The sequence below is a fragment of the Equus przewalskii genome, chromosome 27, assembly GCF_037783145.1.
Source record: "Equus przewalskii isolate Varuska chromosome 27, EquPr2, whole genome shotgun sequence".
In the NCBI taxonomy this organism is placed as follows: domain Eukaryota; kingdom Metazoa; phylum Chordata; class Mammalia; order Perissodactyla; family Equidae; genus Equus; species Equus przewalskii.
In genome coordinates, this window is record NC_091857.1 from 26,542,316 (window position 1) to 26,560,891 (window position 18,576).

An 18,576-nucleotide genomic window follows, 5' to 3' on the forward strand; every position below is an offset into this window, starting at 1 on the left:
AAACACTTTGAAAACCATAAAATAGTATATAAATATCAGAATTAGGTAGTATATAGTTTAAAGTAGTACACAGATAATTACTTTTGGTAAGGGGTCATTTTTTTATCCAAACCTCTGAATTACACTTTTAAAGGACAGTCTCTATAGAAAGGTAAGTTTTGCCATCGTTAACCCTGATAGTCCATACTTCATCAATCACCCTTGAACTTTTTTGGTAGCATTTTTGGTTTATTAAATAGTCCTTGAAAATATAAATTTATGTAATTTGTGGTTTCTATATACAGAATCAATAAAATATGAAACTAAGAATAATATAATATTTATCCCAACATCTGATTCTGTTGATTATGATAATGGGAACTCTGACCTAGGGCAAACTGTGTGTTGCTCTCACTTCAATAACAGTAAATAAATATTAGTGTCATTTATAGATGTTTTCTTAAAAGTACATTTATTTAAAGAAAAAAGCAAGACTGAGAAACAATTAGGGCAAGAGTCAAATTTCCTGAACAGACTTTACTGGAGAAATATAGAGTTGATTGGAAAGACTTGTGATTCAAAAGTTGGAACCCATTTAAAGCTAAGCAAAAAGAAGGGAAAATGCTACATGATTGCACAGATGGTGATTCTCTACTTCTGAGAAATATGTTTAGGGGGATCATTTCATATGTCAAAAGGTAATCCCATTAAGGAGAACAAAGACCAACTGATCCCATGTGCGGGGGGAAGATTAAAGGCATCTTCAATTCCCCTACTGACTGTGAAGCGGAAACAAACCCAGAGGAACAGCAGACATCCTTCGTCACAAACAATTAAGTATGCAGTTGGCTTTCTATGTCACCAAGCTGAGTTAGAGTGGGAATTATTTACAGCAGTTTGAACCCAAGTGGAAAATAAATCTATAGAGATCTGTAACTAATGTGTATGGAAATTCTCTCCTCTATTTATTTTCTCCTCCTTGCCCTTCTCCCCAGCACACTTGGAATGAATTGATAATGGCAAAGGATCCAGAGAAATGAGTGTGAACGTGGCAACACTCAGAAAAGATTGCTACCAGAACAACCACTCTATCCTGGGTGAGTGGGAAGGGAATGAAATAACATCTCGTGGAAAGATGTTTATCAATGCAAAGAGTGAGTGTGAGCGAGTGAAAATAGAAGATGCTATGCATTAGTTCTTAGCTTAGGACTTTGCTTGGAGCTTGAAAGAAATAATCTATAGCTTGAAAAAATATCACAGTTCCTTTGAAACTCTGAGCATACTATCCATCTAAGCCTACAGAAGATTGTTAAGCTGTACAAGTAAATGTTGAGAACTTGATGTTAATGAATTTCTACCCAGGGATCATTCTTGGCTGTGTTGTGCCTTCCTGACTGGTGTTCAACTTGGCTCATCCTCATCTGTGACACTAGAGGTTTCAAGTTTCATTTTCTGGATCACGTTTTTGAATCCTTAAAATCTAAGACACCTTTGAGTCTTTGTGTAAATAATACATTTTAAGTGGTGGAATCAATTTGAATTAAAAATTGACACCGTTATGGAGTTACAAGAAAAAGCTAGGGCTTTGGGTATTTTGAGAGTGTGGCTCTGCAGAACGCATGGGACAGGGAAAAAGAAGGAGGAGGAAAAAAGTTCACAAAGACGAAAAGAATTCCACAGTCAGCATTTTGTTTTCATTGGTTTGCACTATTGAAAGTCTGAATCTACTTTTTCGTGAGAAAAGAGTTGCTTATTTTTAATGCATGAAGGTAGAACTAAGATAACCATTCATTTGATGACATACAGATTCCTGTAAAGACACATTTCTCGGAGTCTATACACCCCTGAGATGCCCCTGTTTTGACACACAATGCACATCCGTTTCTGGTGCATTGAATTCAACATACATGAGTTTTCCTATCTTAAAGGGATAGGGAATTATGGCCATTTATGCTTAGCAGATACATATCATTGACAACACCAATTAGCAGAAACAGTTTCTACTGGAAACATTTTTCTTTTTAAAACTGATTACACAGTATGAACTGAGGACTGTGTCCGAATCCCTTTCTCCTCTCGAATTAATTTGCCACATTCTAAATCCGTAGATAAAGTGGTCCCAGAAGTGGAGTTGGTTGGATGGGTTTGCTTACACTGCAGTCCATAAAAGAAACAAAAAGCCTTGCATGCAAAAGAAATAAGAAAAAAATATAGAAAAATGAATAAATCAGAAGCAAAATATGAGTGTTGAAATGACAATTTAAATCAAATGAAGCTGGCAATTATGAGAAGCACATTAAAGCACATATACAAGCTTTATTTGTCAAATTAGTTGCATAAAACAAGACACCTCAAGAGCAAATTGAAAGTTAAAACAAAGCAGATCAGTCCATTCTCCCTTTTAGTTAAAGGTAGTTTTCTCTAACAAGGTCTAGGAAAGGGGAGCTTAATTTTCTCACAACTGTCTTGTAATTTGGGGAAAATTTTCATGATGAAATCAGGTTATAATAATCATTCCCAGCTCTGAGAACTTAAAAAGAGTTTCCACCTAAAGGAAGTAAGACTAGAAGGAGATTATTAATTAGAACTGGCTACATAATTTGTGGGGCCCAGTGCAAAATGAAAGTGTGAAACCCTTTGTCCAAAAATTATTAAGAGTTTCAAGATAGATAGTGACAACTGCACATTAAAATAGTCCTGTTATTAATAGTTCATAGTCTGGAAATTCTAACACTATCTTTAAATTGAATGGGTGCCCTAATGTGCTACAATGGTCATGAGTTTTGTGTTGTTTATTCTAAGATGCTTATGAGGGAATTATTTTAAATCCCAATCATCTTATTTAGAAGAGTATAAGCCCTGGTGTGATTTCCTTCAAAAATAAAAGTAACAAGCAAAAATGATTGCCTGTTGAAATCATCCTATAATCCTAAACACAATTTGGAAAAATAAAGTCTTTAATATATTTTATTGTCATTTTGTATTGTTTATCGGATTCCTGGCAAAAATCTTGGTGAATTATCCTTTTACAAATCACTCTTTGATAGAGCTAAATGCCCAATTTCAAAACACTACATTTATATCTTTATATAAATTGTCTTGCACTAGCACATGTGCTCAGTACTTTAGTGATGACAACATTTCTCTGAAAGATCTTTTTATATCTTTTCCAATTTTGGATTTATTTCTTCCTTGCTCTGTCGAAGGTTTCTATTTCAAGTGCAAATAAGTGTTCAAGAAATTAACTGAGTTTGGAATTTCTGCACCGTCATGCCAAATAGCGCTAATTGGATTTAGTATATAAGGCGCTCCCTTCTTCTCATTAATAAATGATGGGCTGCATTGCCAGCAGCACCTGGCAAGGATTCAATAGCTCTTTGCTGTAACTCAAAAATGGCTCTTCTGGGCATCTAATTCAATAGACCGTTATAAAAAGAAAGGCAAGCATCCTTAAAAACCCCAAACTTAAGACAGATAATGCAAACTAAAAAACTATCCAGTCCTAGAAAGAGATGACTCACCTGTTCAATATCATTGTTCTTCCGTGATTTGTATATGAATTCTCCAATGGCTACAAATACAGAAAGGACCAGTCCAGCAGCCAGAACAATGAAGATGCCTCCAATATTTTCTACTCCCAGAGCACTGGCCTCTTTGCTGTCTTCCTCAGGGCAGCCATTTCCCCGCCACCACTTCTCTTTCATCATATGCAGTTTTCCCTCTTCTTGTAATTGCAGAATAGCAATAGTGATTTTATCCCGATATGGAGAGCCTGTAAGTAAGGTCATTTGGATGCTGGTCACCAAAGGGTTGAAGAAGATGTCAAGAAGGATTATTGTCTTAGGGGTACTACTTTATGGCTGTTGGGAAACCCAACCCACAGATTGACTGGCAAAGGGCATGAAAGTTGAATTCTCTATTTTGAAGACTAAATAATTGGAAAGGGGAGAACTGACATTTTGAGATTAACTCTTGCCCAGACTATCTACTCTTTTTAAATAAGGAAAAGTTGAGCTGGGAATTCTGTGACGTACCTCTACTTCTGGTAAGTTTTTCATGAGTCTTTTTCCCATGTTAGGGAATTTTATTGTTTAGATTCTGCTTTTTCTAGGCTTTTGGTTGTCTAATATTGACAGCCTGGCTAGAGGATCACCAGTGCTATTTTCTATTCTTGAAAGAGGAGCAGCTAGACACTTCCCAGTTTCCTTGGCAATTCAGAGTGGTGCTGTGACTGATTTCTAGCCACTCGAGCAAAAGCAGTGTATGACTATTTCCAGTCCTATCTCTTAAATCCTCCCAACGTGATCTTCTATTCTCTCTCTCCCTTTCCCCAAACATGCTTCAGGAAGGAAAGGATTTCAAGTCACTGGGAACAGTGGGACAATCAATTAGAAAGAGCTTGGGTCCCAGGACGACTGCATGAAGCAGTCTTTCTTTCAAATTACATTGGCCCATGACAAAGTCAAGAAATACACATTTACTGTATAAGCCACTGAAAATTTGCAGATGTTGTTTGTAGTAATTAGTGCATATTGACTAATACACCTACTAAGATACTATCAAGATAAATTTTGAATAATTCAAAGGTCTTACAAAATTCAGTTAGGTTTGGAAAATTTGCAAGGACTTTACTGATATTATACTCTATTTTCTAGTAATTGCATTTAACTTTTAACTATGTTAGGGTTAAAGAGTACCAACATCTGCTTGTAGCCATAGCTTGCCCAGTACTGGATTCCTACATTAATCAATGCAAAGGAAGAGATAAAAAGATGGTAAGATTCCTGTATTCAATTTCTCCTTGGATGCTAAGAATTTTTGTTAACATTTCTTTTACTCTGTAGGAAACTAGTACACCCTGGTTCTTTCTTTTTGCAAGCTTTAAAGTTCTTCTTGGTGGAAACAGAAAAATTAAAAAAAAATAGCAAATATAGAAAGGTAGCATCTTAGAACCAGAAGTGATCTGAGGAACCATACAGTTCAGTCAACTTATTTTAGAATTGAAGAAATTTAGGATGTGAAAGTATGAGTGAAGGTAATAGTTCCTGGCAGAGCCAAGAATTTAACTCAATTCTCCTTACTTCTCTCTTCATGTTATTTCTATGAAAGCTTTTTCCTCCCTGCCTTGCACCCCTCCTCTCTCAACTTCCACATTTACCTTACGTTCTGTGGCATGGTTTCCCTTAGAAAAGCAGAGAGTTAACATCATGGCGTTTGTCATTGTTTTTTTAATTTACTCCCAATACTTCCTAAAGTCATTGTCAATACTCAAAATCAAGTTTAGAAGAAGAGGAAAATGTTTTGGAATTAGATTGTGGCTTGTCAATTAAGAGTATGGATTTTTGGTGAGAAAATGGTTCTTGAAAGCCGAATTGGCTGCTTGCTTAAGCACCCCCAGAATAATGGCTGGTGTCAAAATTAGCACCATTAACATACCCATAGTGTGTGAGCAATTAAGTGAAGAAGGAGAGCTTTGCTTTAATGCACATGAAAGTGCTTTGAAGAGCGTAAGAATGATTTGTACAGTAGCGGTTGCAGCAGTGATCATAGCAGTATACGCAGTGGGCACTCAATGAATGTTGACTGATGCTCTCCTTCTGCCTTCAGGTGGCACAAAGCCTAAAACATTTCAGACAGATGGGGATTGGATCTTTGTTTAAAGTAGGTCTCTAAGGAAGGTAATTTTTAGCCTCCTGGTAACCTCTTTAAGCTTTAACCGCTCTTTCTCTTAAAGTTTTATTTTAAATTCCTCAGGAGGCACATTTCCAGAGCTTCTGTCCTGAGAATGTCTGAGAAGCAAAGTCTTCAATTTTGTGTGGTGACTGAACTGACTTTGCCAATATTTGACCATGGGAAAGAGTTTGGAACCTTAAAGGAGTCAGTCAGAGCAAGACCCGAAGTGTGTGGAGAATTTTTTATATCTGAATATATTTTAGCTTTAATCTTTGTTGTTGTTGTGCTTAAATGGACTGAATGGCGTTGGAAGTGATTTATTACAAGTCATTTGAAAAAATATGTATGGATACACGCAGATCTTCTTGAATAGCAACTGATCTTTCTTAAAGAGTCAATTCATCATAGAAGAAACATCTCACAAATTTATCCAACAGCTGTACTCCCAATGGATGTATTCTCTCTGAGGTCTGCCATCTGTTCCAATTATTCCTTCACTGTTTTTGGTTTAAAAGCATGACAGGTTTATAACCACTAAGAAAAATTCCTGGAGTATATTTCTTTTCATCTTGGGTGGGGGAAAGACTTCAACTTTGGAACTTGTATGTCAGAGTATAGATGAGGTTAGCAAAAAGCAGACTCAACTGGAACATTCAAATCTTTCTTTATCATATTATATAAAATATAGTGATATTCATCACAGGGTCGGCCTCATTTACATGATGGCAGAGTAATTTTCAATGGGCTGTATTAATGCAGGAGTGTTTCAGAAAGGAGCCCCTTGCTTCGCCCCCAAAAAATTTTAGGTTTATGGTTATATTCCATTCATTAGAAGAAATGTCCATTAAAAGTCTCATATTAAAGCACAAATATTCTTTGAACGAGTGATACACATTGCTATTTTCTATCATCATTACTAGATAAGAAATTTGGTGGGAAAGGAGGGATGTTAAAAGATGGTGGAGGTGAGGTTATTGAGTAGAGGATAGAATGATAAAAGCGCAGTTTTCAGCTTTATAATTTAGTCTAAAGATGGTTCTATTAAGAAACTACAGTTGCCTTTCTAAAAAGATGCAGAATATGTTACAATCAATCCCAAAGTCTTGATTTTGAAAAGATTCAGGGAAAGGCACCAACTCCCAGTGTTCTTCTCTGAATTATGGACCATTTGAGTAAAATTAGCAATGATGGGATATAAAGAAATAGCATCTCGGGCCAGCCCAGTGGTGCAGTGGTTAAGTTCACATGCTCTGCTTCAGCGGCCCGGGGTTCTCAGGTTCGGATCCAGGGCGTGGACCTATACACCACTCACCAAGCCATGCTGTGGCAGGCATCCCACATATAAAATAAAGGAAGATTGGCACAGGTGTTAGCTCAGAATGTGGACTAGATATCTCTGAGTCCACTCCCTTTTATACTTCGTGATTGATGTTGCCCATCTCAGTCTTGGCTAGTGCCTTGCCTCTCTTACCGATAGGCGTTCCCACTCCGTAACCTTTGGAGTCAATGAGGCCCCCGATCTGAGTGAGGTTGCAGTTTCTCTGTGTCACATACTCAATGCTGGTGGACTCCATTAGGAGGGCGTAGTCGGTGGTGAGCACTCGGTGGATTCCCTCATCACTGTGTTTCACAAGGGCAGTCTGCTGCCTGCTGCTCATGAAAGCCCACATCTTCTCGTAGGTGGATATCTTTGATTTCTGCAGGGAAAGAAAGCATACCCACCAGCAGAAGAGTGCTGAGAAAATATGTTCTAAAGATGCTCAAAATCCCAGTGGTTCAAACAGTACAGGGAAGATTCTTTCTCTGCAGGTAGGAAACCAAGATAGATGATCCTGGGACTTCAATTTGATAGTTGAGAAATGCCCAATTCGTTACAGGAAAATACTTGGAGGCAGTAAGGCAGCTACTGAGAAAAAGGAGATCTTGCCCAATTGATGTAAGACATTGGCTCAAAGTCCTTTTGCTTATTTCAGTTAGGGAAAAAAGAACATTGATATCAATGATAGCATTTGCCTAAGGAATTGTGACCACTTAAGAACAAGTCGCCGTGGTCCACTGAGCCAAGGAGTGACTAGCTCACTCCAGGACTCTACTACTTATTCCATTCTCCTTCACACACTTAACTCCAGCAGGTGTTGTTTTACTGTTTTCTGGTATATATCTTTCAATACCTGATCCAGCCTTCCTTTACTGGGGACAGCCCTGGGATAAATCACGTGTTGCCTCGGCTTTATTTATGAAAGAACAGCTATTCACTCTTATCTTTTCTAGAAAACTTAAAATACAAATGCTCTTTTCAAATTAAAATTCAGGTCAGAAAACTCTTCATACTGTATTTATATGCCTTTATAAGCAAACATTCAATTTTTAATTGCAATTATATTTTAGATATGAGGACTGAATATTTCATTTCAAAGTGTTCTATGATTTTGTCTTTTCCCTTGTTCTTCGGCTTTTGATAGATTCAATAATAAATCAGATGTATTATATATGCATCTATACATTCCCCTATCTCATTATCTTACTCTTTGTTAAAATATACTGCCTAAGTTTTCATATTGCTTAGATACAAATTTTCTATCCTTTTGAATAGTGATCTATGATTAGCTAATTTACATTTTACTCTATAATTTCTATATTGTTCCACTTTTTTCTTCTGAATTTGTCTTCATTTGCATCAACACTCCCCTCCATTTATTTCAAAGACAAAAGACATTATGGGAATTATTATAACTTTGAGCAAAATCTAGCTCCCACACATGTATATGGTGCTCACTCACACTAGATAGCTTTCTTGGCAGGCACGGCGTGTATCATCTCAGGAGTGCAGAGAAGCCTAAAACATGATTTGGGGCCATAAGGAATAAATGGAATACCTATGGAATCAACTCTAGTACAGTTATTCATGCTCAAGTGTTCCTGGGGGCTCACTCAATTCCTAACTCTATTTAAGACCTGGGTTAATGCTGGAGGCTTTATGAGTTAGGGGAGGACAGATGGCTTTATTTTGGATTGTTAGGCATTTGAAGAGCCCCTTGAGAAAGGTCTTTTGAGACAAACAATTCAATAAACAGTACCTTATAGATACTGGTGTTTTATGGAAGCCATTCTGTCATCATTAGGCTGCTGTGAATTACTCCTCAATCCCAAGAGAATTGGAGCTCGTCTCAACGACAAAGGCATGTTTTTAGGGTCAGGGTCAATGCCTCCTTTGTTGTATGATTTCAGCCTCTAAGAGTGAGATAATGCTAAATTTATAATAAAAAGCTACTTGTACAAGCTACTTGTACTTGTAGGGAGGTCAGCCTGTCTTTTGGCAGTAAATGCACAGCTGGGAAAATTATTCCTCCATCAGGGAACTACCTTAAGGGAAAATAATTTTCTTTGAAGTATGAAATTTTAAAGTTGTCAGAGACTTTAGAAATTGGCTCATTCAAACTGCCATTTTCACCAAGGAGGAAATTTTGGTACAGAAGGTTTGGAAGCTTCATGAAATTCACAAAACTAGTTAGTATCAGAGTTAATACCGGACCCCAGGACTCCTGACAGCTAATTCAATGCTCTTTTCAATGTACCATCCTGATTTGGGGTAGGTGGATGTTCATTTTGTCAAAATTTCTCCAAAAATGATTTTAATCTTATGTGATTTACCTGTGACAATATAGCTTATATTCACGGGCTCATATTATTCCCAGAGATAATTGTTTATTTGGTATCATGTTAATGCAAACTAGGAGTCAGCCTCAATAAAAAATTCCATGAAACATCTACTTTTTCCCACCGAATTTAAATTTTATTAAAAATGAATGCTGCAAATTGTTAGAAAACTGAATTTTTGGCCTATAGAAGTTGAGGACAAATGACCCCCTCCTTCTGTTCTTGCTCCAACCTCATAATGATAAACATAATGGAACAGAGAATGGCATTCTTCTGCTTTCATTTAAAGTTTCTTGACATCATTTAGAAAGTTTGCTGTTGCGGGGTTCCATTGTGTTCCATATTTGGAATTATAGACTATTTGAGACTCTGAGTAGCTCAGAGTTCACAAGACTCCAAATGTGACTAAGGAATAACTTCTTTAACCTGTAGATGACTCAAGAGCGTTCGGCTATAGTCCGTTTTCCACCACTGGAAACCCACAAGGAGAACGTCATCGTTGAAAGAGTTTCACTTAAGGATCGCTCAGCGCCCAGGTTCTGCTTTCTAGACCAATCCTTTCATATTACTTATGCAGGTCCTGACTTCAGAAACATTTAAGTGACACACAGAAGGTCACATTTGCTTAGTGGAAGAGCCAGTACAGAATTAGGGTCTCTTTCCTCCTTCCTCCTGAGTTCTGTCCACCGTCATGCCCTGTTCTGTAATGTTTGTTTATTACTGGCTCAAAAAGTACTATGCTGGGAGTAGTTAATTTAGATTTAGTCCTTTTTAATAGGTTTTCCATTTTTAAGACACAAATCTTAATAATTCTTAAAAATAGGAATATCATGGGAAATTATCATAAATATTAAAAGACCAAACAAACTGTTTGAATGACAGTCTGCATATTTTTGCATTTCTAAATCTTCTATAGCCTCAGCCTGCTAATTTGCTCTAAATAATATATATTTAAAAAATAGGAACAGTGATTGCCTCTTATTTTACTGAATATGTCAAAGGTTAATTAGAATATTTGTAAAGTACTCTGAGCTTCTTAGCAAAAGTTGTTAAAACTGAAAAGTCTTCATTTATTAAACCTGAAATAATCAGGTTTATTTTTGTTAATCCTGGAAGGGCATCAGGTTTAGATAAATTCATTTTGTCTGTTTAAACCTGATTAAGTGGCTATTCTGATGCTGATGAAACATTGTTTGCAAAGAAGAAGCATTTTTTCATCTAAAAATCTGTTGTAACGGAGCGTTCCTGTATCACCACTTTATGACCATCGTTTATTTCTCTTTTTTCCCCTACAATGCAGGCAAGCTAAACACTCACTGGGAAATGATTTACAATGTGTCTGTGTGCAATTAAAAACTGCTTATTGAAAATAGTAATAATAACCAGCACAGGCAGTGTTTACCGTGTGCCAAGCACTGTTCTAAGCACTTTGTATGTATTAATTTATTTAATCTTCACAGTGATCATATGAGAAAAATATCATCATCATTTCTCTTTTACAGATGAGTAAACAGAACATCATGTGAAGAAATGATGAAGCCAGGATTTGATGCCAGCAATCTGACTCCAGGGTCTGTGTTCTTAATCAATAAGGGAATCGACTCTTTGTTTTAATACACAGAATATTAAGCTCATGACTTGGCTAATGTTTCAATAGCATCAACAAATTTTCTAAGGAAATAACCACAGTAACTATCAGTGGCATCTTTCTCTTATAACCAGAGCTGTTTGTTGTACCTCTTGGAGTCATCACATAATGTATGGGAACTAGTTAAAGAAATTTAGGCAGCTTACATTTGTTTGGACAAAAAATTAGACAGTGTTTTAGGAAGTGCAGTAGTTGTAAACTAGAAGAAAACAGGAATAGTGTTTATCTTTTTTCCTTTAACAGTATTTTGTGTTCCATACAATTCCTTGTTTTCAGTTGAAGGGTTTCCGCTATAACATGTAAAATATGTAAATTCTGGAGTGTAATATGGTTTTAAGACTGAAAGAATCTCCATTTTTATAGACATACCCCTCTAATATTTCATTTTTACTGAGACAAGCATTATTTATCACATTATTTCTTCAACCAGGTTATGGAGTTTCTACAGCAAAGATGTATAATCCTATTAATCAGTAGACTGAATCACTGTGCGATTCTACTTCAGATTCATATATCTGAAGATTCTATATTTAGATCCATGTTCACATATGTTTATTTTTCCAATATCCATAATCCCACACACATACATACACACTAGGGATAAATTATTGATATTTGATCTTTGTTATCTTATCAAAAGTGATCTTATAAATGTGGCAAATACATGTATGTTGAACAAATGAAATACAGTACCCAAAACAATTACATTTTAAAATATCTAATTTGCTTTTACTTTAGGTAAAGCCTGATTTAAGAAAAACCTTAAAAAATCAATCAAAGACATGGAAATTAGCTGTGTAGAAATCCAGACTTGTGAAACAGATACATCAGAGGTGAATAGTTGCCTTAAAAACAACCATTTCCTCTAACACATGGTTAGATATATTTTTTCACTAAATAATAGATTCTCATGGTGTTTTAAATGTAAGATTTAATTTACAAAAATCACTTTGAAGGAAGACCATCAGAAGAAAGCATTTATAGTATAGTTAGGAGCCTCTGTTTTTCAAATGTTTATGATATGATTGTTGTAGTTGAATATGCTCTTATCTTGAATTGATAGAAAGTTATAACACTCTCAGAATCTCCAAGGTTTTAAAAATTCTTGTATTTCCTTTAAAAAATTCCCTTAGTGGTATTTAAACACCTTTGCTAAAAACTTTTTCATGTTTTCTCTTGTCTAGAGTTAAACATTGGTCCATTACAGGCAATATACCAGGCTTTGACAAAGGTTATCTTTAATTGACCTCATGGGTTTCTTCCCAAACAAATACATTTTTAGCCTACAGGGACTAAATTTACACTACACTGGACACTGACAATAAAATTAGCTGGATCTTTCAAACACAAGCTAACAGCTCTTAGACAAAGAATGCCTTTCTATGCAGAGAAGTTTGAGAAATGTCTTTCATCTTGTGCTTCCTTATATGACTATTTCTGTCTGAAACCTGTCTCCCTATAATGGCTTATTGCTTCAATTCCACTGGTGCGGTACCCAGTAACTTTCTTGAAATGTCTTTTGGGTTGCTGATAGCACCTACCTACTCCCTGGAAGGAGATTATAAAGGTTAGAGAGTCCCTTATTCCCATAGCTAGTACAAAGTCCCTAGACCATGAAAGCCAGAAATGACAAGTCTGTTATGATTTTTTTAAACCTATTTTATCCAAGTCATTTTCAACTGAATCATGATCTAATCTGTGTAATCCTCTGGCTTTGGTCTGAGAGCATAGTGATTTGTTACAAGGCAAGCTTCTACTGAGAAGCATTTCTTACATGAATATTTCCTAGCCAATCTGGTTCACAAGGACGTCTTCTGATGTACACACCGCTTCCTGTCTGCACAACACACGCTTCTTAATAGCATGTTGCATTGTATTTAACAGGTCTGTGTGCATCTTGTTTTTCTATTGCTATTCAGGTTTTCAAGCCTTGCACAAGATTTTATACCTTTTCCCCCTCCTATTTCTTAACAGTGCCAACCTCAAGTGCTGGTCATATTGGAGATCTTGGAAAAAATATAAATTGAACTGAATTAAGTTGAACTACCTCACTCTGCTTCTGAGCTGAATTCTAAGGGCAGCTTCACCATCTGTTGCCTACCTACCATCTGGAAGTGGTTCTTCTGCAAATGAAATGCATGTGCTTAGGAAGGGCTTCCAAGGGCTGTCTGTCTGTCCTGACCTCTGAAAGTCTTTGAGACCTTGGGCACTGGCACTCCCTTTGGATTTTAATGTCCATTACCAGAAGGCACACCTTCCAGAGGTCACTGACAGTAAGGGAGCTGACCAAAGACCAAACTAGAGTTTTTTAAATCCAGAGATATTGTAAAAATCCAGACTAATAGCTGGAGGTAAGGGTTGGATGCTAATGGTGATGATGTTGTTGGCGATAATTACAGTAGTATGTCACTTTTTTATTGTTTAGAATTTGCCAAGAAATATTGTAAGCACATTACTTCTATTAAGTCATTTAATCCTTAAAATAATCTTATGAGTTAGGTGTTATCACAGACAGGGAAATCAAGGCACTGAGAGTTTAAATAATTTGCCAAGTTCTACTTCGTTAACAAGCAGTAAAGTCGGAATTTGAACCCAGGTTGTCAGGCTCCAGAACCTGCAACCTGAAGCACTTCACTGTCAGTTTTAATTTATATCCCAGCATCTGATATTAGTCATATCTCCTGAGAAGACTGGCTTGTATCCTCAGTCTCTGAACAATGGACTAAAACCATTATTGTGCTTGGATGATGGTTTGCAAGGGGCATTGAGAAATCTTCTCTTTTAGGCCTCAAATGGTTATTAGATTTTTTCATGACAATCCTTTCTTCATCTGGGGAAATAAAAGTGACTTGCTAAACTGTCAGTGAGAGACCAAAGTTTGGACTATTCCATTTATCTGGAAAGGTAATTAATAGAATTACAATAAGGAGAAAGAATAGAATTTTTGTACATTCCCTACTTTCTGAGAGAGGGAGAAAACTCGTATCTTAGCTCTCCTTTATGAAAGGAAAAGTCGCAGCTGGATGTCACTGTTGTCAATTTTCTTGGGTATAAAAGAGGGAAATGGGTCACACAGGCCGTAGGGAAGCTGTACCCAAGTTGCATCCATAGAGCTCGGCTATAAACTGACCACTCTATGTACCTCCTAAGATGCTTGTGGTGGTCTCAGGGAGAGGGGAGAGCAGGAAATGGCTTTACTGTTCAGGCTCTTGAAACAATTGAATTCACCAGAATCACCAGTGATTCACCAGCAAAGAGCTGAGAAAGCAATATAGTTAATATCCTATTATCGATTAGTATTATCTCAAGTAAAAAATAACAGGGAGTTTATTGAAAAATTCTTTTCGAAGTTCCGAATTATTAACACACTGACTTATAAAAAAAAGTCCATTAGTTAATTGACAGCCTGATAAGGAGAAAGAAATGGTCCCTTGATGTTTGTAGAATTTCTTACATCATCTTCAACAATCCCTGAACGGATGATAAAATACTCGGCATCTCTTTAACCTGTCCTGCTAATTGGCCTAGTGGTGACAACACCCTTTGGTCAAATAACGTATTACATTATCCACAATGCTTAAGACTTTAAGACTTGGAGTGTTGATGACCTTGATAAATGTAATGTTTAATAAGCATCATCAGTTGAGTGACCGTGGCCACAAAACTTAGAGTCGTTCTTTTCTTTACAGACAATATCAGCTAGAATCTCCTTGTGTTCATCCAAAGCTTTGTGAACATGCGTGGAATTGAATTTACGATTTAATCCTAGTTCTCTGATGTAAATACACTCCCTGATGATCAATGTGGTTGTTACACATACAAATGATGCAATAAAGGAAAACTGCTTCAGCCTCCCTTGTCTCAGATGCTTCTTACTTTGACTCAGCGCTTGCCTAATAAATGTCAGTTTATTCCTTCAGCCTTACCTGAATTCAGATGGGAGAGGGTGGAACCTTACCTGAGCTATTTAAAAAAACGAAATTTTATTTTTTTTCATTTTGAAAATCAAATACCCCAAATCTGAAATCTAAGGTTATGCTATCTGCAAGAATACAAAGTCTAGGGAAAAAAAACCAATGGATTTTGATTGAATTTTAGCGAGCCACTTGTGGCCACACTTTTGAAGGAGAAACTTTGCTAAAGTCATCCCTTGCTCATGGCCCAGAGACCACATGAGAGGTTTAGCATATTTTGTTTGTTCACGGATTTTGGTAATTTCCTTTCCTCCTTGCAACTGCCTATTCTTTAACTGTAAAGCAATTTAGAATCAACTTGAAAGCAAAAAAACAAGTTTTTACCAGTTGAGTGTCAAAGGCATATTTTCTTTTCTGGCAACAAAGCATTTTAAGTTACAGTGTGCACGATCAGAAAATGCTTCTTACTAGAAGTTTCTCTGTGATCAAGTTGGCTATGGGACTCATCTGAGCAAATGGCTTAAGACCCAACAACAGATCAGACCTAACCTTTGCTAGGTTGGACTATGCAAATGTAGCTTTCCTTATTCATTCGACAGCCCTGGAGAGGATATTGTCTTTGATTAAGAGAGAAAGAGAGGGAGGGAGGGAGGGAGGGAGGCCCCGATGGCACAGCAGAGGTGAAACAGTAATGTAGTGGCTGGTCAGGACTGAGTCCTTGTGACCATAACTGCTGTCTCTCAGTGCCTTAAGGTAGAACTACCCTGAGAGCTAAAAGGCTGGAATGTTTCTTTCCCCTGTGGAATAATCCAGCTTAAGAATCCTGAGTGTGTATCCCTCTGAAGCTTTCTGACAGCTTGCCTCCCTCAAGCGGAAAGCTAAATCGGATTTAGTCCTTGTTCTCTTTTTGCAAATAAATTCCTTCTTGATAAATAGTGTTGCCGGGCTGCAAGCTAACTTGTCAATCAAGGAACTTGGCAACAGTGTCTCTTCCTGCGGGGATCTCAACGTATCCCTCCTGCTGTAGTCTGAACGTGTCCCCCCCAAATTCATATGTTGAAATCTTAACCCTCAAAGATGATGGCATTAGGATACGGGGACTTTGAGAGGTGCTTAAGTCATGAGAGCGGAGCCCTTATGAATGGGATTAGGGCCTTACATCAGAGGCTCCAGAGAGATTTCTTGCTCCTTCTACCAGGTGAGGATACAAGAAGTCTGTCATTGGAAGAGGACATTCACTCAACCGCGCTGGTGCCCTGATTTCAGACTTCCAGCCTCCAGACTGTGAGATGTAAATTTCCACGGTTTATAAGCCACCCAGATCACCGTATTTTGTTAAAGCAGCCTGCATAGACAAAGACACCTCCTCAGCTCCTTTCTTCTCTCCCTCTGATAGAATTCCGTCTTTACTAGAATTCATTAGTGCATTTGTTCATTTATTGAAAACTTATTTCCAAGTGCCTACTATATGCCAGGTGCTGTTTTAGCTTCTGGGGATGTAACCGCAAAGAAATGGTCATTCTCTACCCTCAGGAACCTATCTTCTAGAACTCTCTGAAGTTTGACTGAATCCTGGCTCTTCCTTCGCTAGCCTTGTAAATTTGGGGCCAGTTAATTAACCAAGCTGTGCCTCAATTTCCTCATCACACAACAGGGATGATATTAGTACTTCTGTCAGTTGGCCTTTTTAAGGGTAAAACGTGATAATGTATGTGAAGCATTTAGAAACAGGGTGGGTGGCTATGAGCCAGTGTGCAGTGCACACTGCTGCTCTCACTGTCCTTCTTGGTATTATCGTTCCACTCTTTCTCTCTGAGATGCTCACTGTCTCATCCTTGGCCTGGTGACCTGAGAAACGCCTTTCATTTGTGCCTCATTTTCAGGACCAGGGGGCAGGCAGGAACCCCCTCTGAAAATGTCCAGGGAGCAGCCGGTGTGAGAGTAGCACGTGGTGGTTGCTGGGAAATGCACTAACAGAACACACCTCCGTGTGGTCACTAGCACCCTTTGTATTCAAAGAGGCGTGTGAGCAGAAACAAATCAAAATGAAGTTAAGACACACTCTGTGAATACATGGATCGCTTGCACAGTGGCAAAGTCAGGTCTATTGCTTCTTCAAAGAGTGGCCTCTTCCTCTTCTGTATTTGCAGTGTGTGTCTAGAAGGTAGGAGAATCTTCTCTGCCTCTACTTGCCTACTTACTGATATTTTAAGATTGTTTTCTTTTTTTGGTGAGGAAGATTTGCCCTGAGCTAACATCCATTGCCAATCTTCCTCTTTTTTCGTTTGAGGAAGACTAGCCCTGAGCTAACATCCATGCCAATCTTCTTGTATTTTGTATGTGGGATGTCTCCACAGCATGGCTAATGAGTGGAGCAGGTCCGTACCTGGGATCCGAACCTGCAAACCCAGTCTGCCAAAGTGGAGCCTGAGGAACTTTAACCACTCAGCCATGGGGCCGGCCCCTAAAACGTTTTGAAATTGGTGGAACAGGTCAATCATTTCAGATATCTTTTGAGACAGACTCAGCTCTACTTTGGCAGTGTCCCTCCGTCCTATACACCTTGCAGGTGACTTTCCTGGTTTCTGACAAGAATTGTGATGAATTACTAGCTTGGGGTAACGTCTACCTCTTCACGCTGTTGATTTTAGGAAAATCCAAGCTTTCGGAAGCTTGGAAAGCCATCTATTTAATGTCATCTGTCCTTCAACAACACTTGGCCAGGGAAGAAAAAATCACCACACTTTATACATTCATTAAATCAATGACGTATTTCTTAAAATAAAAAGAATGTTTAAAAATTATCTTTTTTAACATAGAGGAAAACCAAATCCTAACTTTTTATATTACTCTGTTTTTGGATAAACTCTGGGTATAGTTTTCTCTTGAAACAAAGCAAATTTGTATTTATTATTATTATTATTGTTAATTGTTAAACCACATTTAATGCATAGGTAATATCAATTTTGGTGAACCAATACTGTTATATAAAGAAGTATTTACTTTTTCTTACCCTCAGTTTTTTGTTTCTAAATTAATATTCTTCATAAGTCAAAATAGTCCACTCCATCCTGGGGTAACACCTTGATTTTTGATAATCTGAGTGTGAAAATTGTTTTTAAAATTTATTTTGTTTACAGCTGCTGTTTTCCTTTTTTTTCACATGCACAGTTACCTCTCAAGAGAAGGTTCTAGCCCATCTCTATCACGGACCAAGTATGTGACTTTGAACAGATAATTTAGCTTCTGAAGATTTTGTTTTCTTCATTAGTAAAGTGAACTTTGTATCTCTAAGGTATTTATGCCAGCGCTAACCTCCCTGGATCTACTAAAATCCGTTTTTTTCTCCCATGGCAGATGTAGTATCTGCGATTTGGTGATGAAAGTACTAAAGCTTATTCCATAAGCAAGGTAGAAATCAGTTTCATTAGTCTGGGTAAGTAATTAAAAAGACTTAACAGTGAAACGCGCTTGACGCTAAAACTATATTGATTCTAAGTTAATTCTCCCTTGGTGCTTCAGAACACACTCCAGGCTATTTTAAAGTTTCAGGTCATGCTGGGAACACTGTCCTTGTTGATGCAGATGCAATATTAGACTGGGGCCCATTGGGAACTTTTGGTTTTAATTCTTCAAATAAATCCTAATATCAACACATTCACTTGTCATCTGCTTCTTTCTCATCAAGTGGAGAACAGAAAGAAC

General features: G+C 37.4%; 1 protein-coding gene across 17 annotated transcripts in view; it reads right to left on the reverse strand.

The window, feature by feature from the left end:
- Positions 1 to 18,576, reverse strand: part of GRIK1 (glutamate ionotropic receptor kainate type subunit 1) — a 356,985-nt gene that overhangs the window by 14,274 nt on the left and 324,135 nt on the right. For 12 of the 17 annotated variants that reach the window (XR_011534030.1, XR_011534028.1, XR_011534029.1 and 9 more), the window contains 2 exons: positions 7,124 to 7,349; positions 3,501 to 3,751 (listed from right to left, as the gene is read on the reverse strand). Coding sequence is in view for 12 of the 17 variants with exons in the window: in XM_008522573.2 (XP_008520795.2) it covers positions 3,501 to 3,751; positions 7,124 to 7,349 (477 nt within the window). In the remaining 5 variants the exon portion in view is untranslated. Of the gene's footprint in view, positions 1 to 424; positions 2,161 to 3,500; positions 3,752 to 7,123; positions 7,350 to 18,576 lie in introns of those variants that run through there. The other 5 variants (XR_011534026.1, XM_070597926.1, XM_070597924.1 and 2 more) reach the window with 1 other exon arrangement.